This window comes from Macrobrachium nipponense, chromosome 44 (assembly GCF_015104395.2).
Source record: "Macrobrachium nipponense isolate FS-2020 chromosome 44, ASM1510439v2, whole genome shotgun sequence".
In the NCBI taxonomy this organism is placed as follows: Eukaryota; Metazoa; Arthropoda; class Malacostraca; order Decapoda; family Palaemonidae; genus Macrobrachium; species Macrobrachium nipponense.
The window spans coordinates 28,173,023-28,178,421 of record NC_087221.1 but is presented as its reverse complement, the minus strand read 5'-3'; the positions used below and the strand labels follow the sequence as shown (position 1 = coordinate 28,178,421).

Below are 5,399 nucleotides of genomic sequence, written 5' to 3'. Positions count from 1 at the left end.
GAGAGAGAGAGAGAGAGAGAGAGAGAGAGAGAGAGAGAGAGAGATTATCCCTTTGGGGAGCGAGTGAAAATATGTTTTTACTAAGAAGAAAGTCAGGGAGAGAGAGATTATCACTTTATGGTGGCAAGTGAAAATATCATTTTGCCAAGGAGAGAGAGAGAGAGAGAGAGAGAGAGAGAGAGAGATACTTTTTTAGAATGCAGAAGTTCAGTAAGATAATGAAGTTATATTAGGGCGGTAAGAGAGAAATTGAATGCAAAGGAGTAAGAGAGATGGAGAACTGTGGTTGCGCACGTGCTGGAGAGAGAGAGAGAGAGAGAGGAGAGAGAGAGATAGAGAGAGAGAAGAGAATGACGAGAGGAGAGAAGAGAATGAGAATAGTACTTAGAAATGCTATAATCATCAAGAGACAGACTGATAGACAGACAAACTCAAATTACTATATGATGCCGATGTTGCATGTGTGTGTGAGAGAGAGAGAGAGAGAGAGAGAGAGAGGCAATACTGCTATGATGCGAAGGTTACGTGCAAGCAGCTGACAAGGTAACAAACGTCAGAAATACGGGGGATGAAATTGTGTTTAGAATTTATTATTTCGTCTGCAGGCTTAGAAGTGGGTCATGGAACTGTTGGGACTGCTTAGGGCTGAGAGAGAAGTGCTTAGTTTCTGGGTTTAGAAAGTGAGGAAGGAAAGAAAATATTAGAGGGTGATAGTAAAAGAAAGCGTTAATGAAAGGAAAGCTTATGAGAGTCGATATTAGTCGTAGAGTAAACCTATGAGTACAGGGTAAGTTGTTAAGCACAAAAATGGGAGCTGTGATATTTCATCAAAGTAGAAATAATATATATAATGTATATATATATATATATATATATTATATATATATATAGATATATCGATAGATAGATAGATTGATAGATTATATACGTGTATATATATAGATATATAGATAGATAGATAGATTGAATAGATATATACGTATATATATATATATATATATGATATATATATATATATATATATATAATATATATATATATATATAGATAGACTAGATAGATAGAATTGATGATAGATATACGGTGTTTATATATATATAGATATATAGATAGATAGATAGATTGATAGTATAGACGTATAGATAAATAGATATATATATATATACATATATATAGATATATATATGATATTTGTATATAGATATATATATATATGTATATATATATTGAATATATATATATATGTGTATATATATATATGTATATATATATTACTATATATATATATAGTAAATATATATATATCACTTTCCCCACTTTATGCTTGTATTTGAAATTACATTAAAAAAATGGGAAATGACAATAGCATAGTTTTGAGAAAAATGAATCGTGATTTTTCGTGAACTATGAATAGATTATTTCTTCTGCAATGTTAGCTCACGTAGCGATTACAGATTGAGGAAGACTTAGAACACTTATAGTATGTTTGGAACGCAGACATTTTCAGGCTAAAGCATTACCTGATGACACCATTTTCTCCATAGCTTTAGTAGTTTATTTGATTTATTTGGTTTTAATCCGTTCGTACTTTCAATGATTTCACTTTATTTACTGATTTTAGAACTCCTTTATGTTCTTTGTTTCGTATCATTATAACTTAATTATATGTTCACTGTTAGATTATTTATTTCCTGCATTATCTACCTGTTAGATTTTTGAAATTTTAGGTAATAATATATATATATATATCAATATATGTGTGTGTGTATATATATATATAAAATATATATATAATATTATATATGTATATATATATATATGGAATATATAGTATTAATAATATAAATTAATAAAAAAAAAATTAATATACATATTAGTATATATATATATATATATATATACATATGTATATATATATATATAATATATATATATTATACGAGGTTATATTGGAGTTAATATAATGATATAATCTTATTAATATAATAATATATAATATATAAATATATATAAATATATATATATAATAGATATTATATATATATAGCATAATTATATAATATGCATTGTCATTATTTTCATATATGTATGAGGCTCGCTGAATACACATTACAATAATAATTTAACATAACTTTTGCTTAACGATTAGTATTAATTTTAGATCTCCCTATATCAAATTGTCTAATAGCTTTTAATACACCCTATAGTTTCATAGCTGGTTGGCTAATCGTGCGTCTTATGACTATTATCTATGTAATCATTTTCTTTCGTATTATTTTTTTTTAATCCTTAAATCAAAGTTTTAACTTTTTTCGGACTGACATTGTTGAATCCAATGAAATTTGTCCTTTTATTCACTGCTTCCCTTGGGTTTGTGGCGACTGCTAATTTTGGATGTCCAAACTTCATTTCGCCAAGAACAATAACACCAGATTGTATAATAATGAAATAATTGCTTACACAATGTAAGTTTCTGTGAGTTAAGGAGCACATATGTTTTTGCAAAGGATAATTGGGGTCATTGTTAATGGGAAGAGAGAGAGAGAGAGAGAGAGAGAGAGAGAGAGAGAGAGAGAGAGAGAGAGAGAGAGAGAGAGAGAGAGAGAGAGAGAGAGAGCTAGTATTTCTTTGTAAAGAAGAAAAGGAATGTATATTTTTACGAAGTATGGGGGAAGAGAGAGAGAGAGAGAGAGAGAGAGACAGAGAGAGAGAGAGAGAGGATTATCATGAAAATGTGTTTGAGAGAGGGTGATTTTATTAGGAGAAAAAACTGAATGTTTTTTCTTTGAGAGAGAGAGAGAGAGAGAGAGAGAGAGAGAGAGGCGAATTTTATAGTCATGTATACGTGCACATGAGTGTAGAAAGGGGTGGGAGGGAAGTTTATTGCGCGAAAGAGAGAAAGAAACGTAGCGGTCACGGTACTGTGGACTTTAGGAAATGCTGTGTAATCATATCCTCATATTTCTTCCTTATGGTCGGCAGCAGTGCGACAATGTAGTTACGGAGGCCGGGAACGGCGGCTCCTCACGTCATGAAATGGTATGTCTGGCCAGCACGCCCTAAGTAATTGCTTGGACACTATTGGACCCAGCTACGGATAGCAGGCCTCGGGAACTAGGACACAGCACACACACACATACACTTGCCTGTGCTAATGCCCTTCCTACTTCTCTCTCTCTCTCTCTCTCTCTCTCTCTCTCTCTCTCTCTCATGTCAACATTTTACTTCTATCTCTCAATAAAAACCAATTTTCTCCTAATAAAACTGCGCTCTCTCTTACACTTTCTCTATCACATTCACACGCACACTTGGACATGAAAATCTCTCTCTCTCTCTACCTCTCTTCTCCTCTCCTCTCTCCGCTATCTCTCTCTCGTCAAGTCAACTTTTTTCTTCTGTATTTTCAAATTTTCCCATTTTATTTCTCATAATAGCCTTACATAATCTTAGTTGTTCTGTGGAATGTCCACGACTACAATTGTTATTCATCCAGGATTTCATAGTATTATTATAAAAAAATATAAATATTTTATGAAAAAATATAAATATTTAATGAAAACAATTTGTAAAGCAGAAACCCTCGATTTCTACAAACATTAACAAAGCATTTACAAGTCTTAAGACATCTAGTATCCATCGAAACAAGTGGGACACAGCGTATGTAAATACGCCTCCTTACAACATTTCTCCGCAGTGGCGAAACATTCCCAAAAATGATGGATTGGTCCTACAGTCCTGACGCAATATCCTATTATCGCTGAATTTCTTCCAGTAACTCTAGAGCCGTGTCCCAACGAAGAGCAAATGGACGAACCATTTTAGTACTTTTTGATTACCTCTTGGCCACACTTGTGTGTTCCAGTTTTCACTTGGATATTAGTATATTGCGTTGCAGCTCTCACACGGCCGTTTTACTGAGAGCTAGTTATCACACGGCCGTTTTACTGAGAGCTAGTTATCACACGGCCGGTTTAGTGAGGTTTAGTTATCACACGGCCGTTTAAGTGAGGTCTAGTTATCAGACGGCCGTTTTATTGAGGTCTAGTTATCCGACGGCCGTTTTACTGAGAGCTAGTTATCACACGGCCGTTTTACTGAGAGCTAGCTATCACACGGCCGTTTTACTGAGAGCCAGTTATCACACGGCCGTTTTACTGAGAGCTAGTTATCACACGGCTGTTTTACTGAGAGCTAGTTATCACACGGCCGTTTTACTGAGAGCTAGTTATCAAACGGCCTTTTTACTGAGAGCTAGTTATCGCACGGCCGGTTTAGTGAGGTCTAGTTATCACACGGTCGTTTTAGTGAGGTCTAGTTATCAGACGGCCGTTTTATTGAGGTCTAGTTATCCAACGGCCGTTTTACTGAGAGCTAGTTATCACACGGCCGTTTTACTGAGAGCTAGTTATCACACGGCCGTTTTACTGAGAGCCAGTTATCACACGGCCGTTTTACTGAGAGCTAGTTATCACACGGCGGTTTTACTGAGAGCTAGTTATCACGCGGCCGTTTTACTGAGAGCTATTTATCACACGGCCGTTTTACTGAGAGCTAGTTATCGCATGGCTGGTTTAGTGAGGTCTAGTTATCACATGGTCGTTTTAGTGAGGTCTAGTTATCACACGGCCGTTTTACTGAAAGCTAGTTATCACAAGGCCGTTTTACTGAGAGCTATTTATATTCTTTTACACGGCCGTTTTACTGAGAGCTAGTTATCGGCATGGCTGGTGTAGAGGTCCTATTATCCATGGTCGTTTTAGTGAGGTCTAGTTATCACACGGCCGTTTTACTGAAAGCTAGTTATCACACGGCCGTTTTACTGAGAGCTAGTTATCACACGGCCGGTTTAGTGAGCTCTAGTTATCACATGGTCGTTTTAGTGAGGTCTAGTTATCACACGGGCTTTTAATGAGGTCTAGTTATCAGACGGCCATTTTATTGAGATCTAGTTATCACAGGGCCGTTTTAGTGAGGTCTAGTTATCACAGGGCCGTTTTAGTGAGATCTAGTTATCACAGGTCCGTTTTAGTGAGGTCTAGTTATCACACGGCCGTTTTAATGAGGCCTAGTTATCACACGGGCGTTTTAATGAGAGCTAGTTATCACACGGCCGGTTTAGTAAGGTCTAGTTATCACACAGGCGTTTTAATGAGGTCTTGTTATCATACGACCGTTTTACTGAGAGCTAGTTATCACACGGCTGTTTTACTGAGAGCTAGTTATCACACGGCCGGTTTAGTGAGGTCTAGTTATCACACGGCCGTTTTACTGAGAGCTAGTTATCACACGGCCGCTTTAGAGAGAGCTAGTTATCATAAGGCCGTTTTACTGAGAGCTAGTTATCACACGGCCATTTTACTGAGAGCTAGTTATCACATGGCCGGTTTAGTGAGGTCTAG

The 5,399-nt window shown here is 35.8% G+C and overlaps 1 protein-coding gene across 1 annotated transcript in view; it reads left to right on the top strand.

Annotated features, from left to right (window-relative positions):
- The window catches only part of LOC135203944 (uncharacterized), a 6,064-nt gene extending 1,352 nt beyond the window's left edge, over positions 1–4,712 (top strand). Inside the window, exon 2 of the mRNA XM_064233873.1 lies at positions 4,006–4,712. Coding sequence (XP_064089943.1) covers positions 4,006–4,712 — 707 coding nt within the window. The remainder of the gene's footprint in view (positions 1–4,005) is intronic.
- Positions 4,713–5,399: the final 687 nt, after the last annotated feature.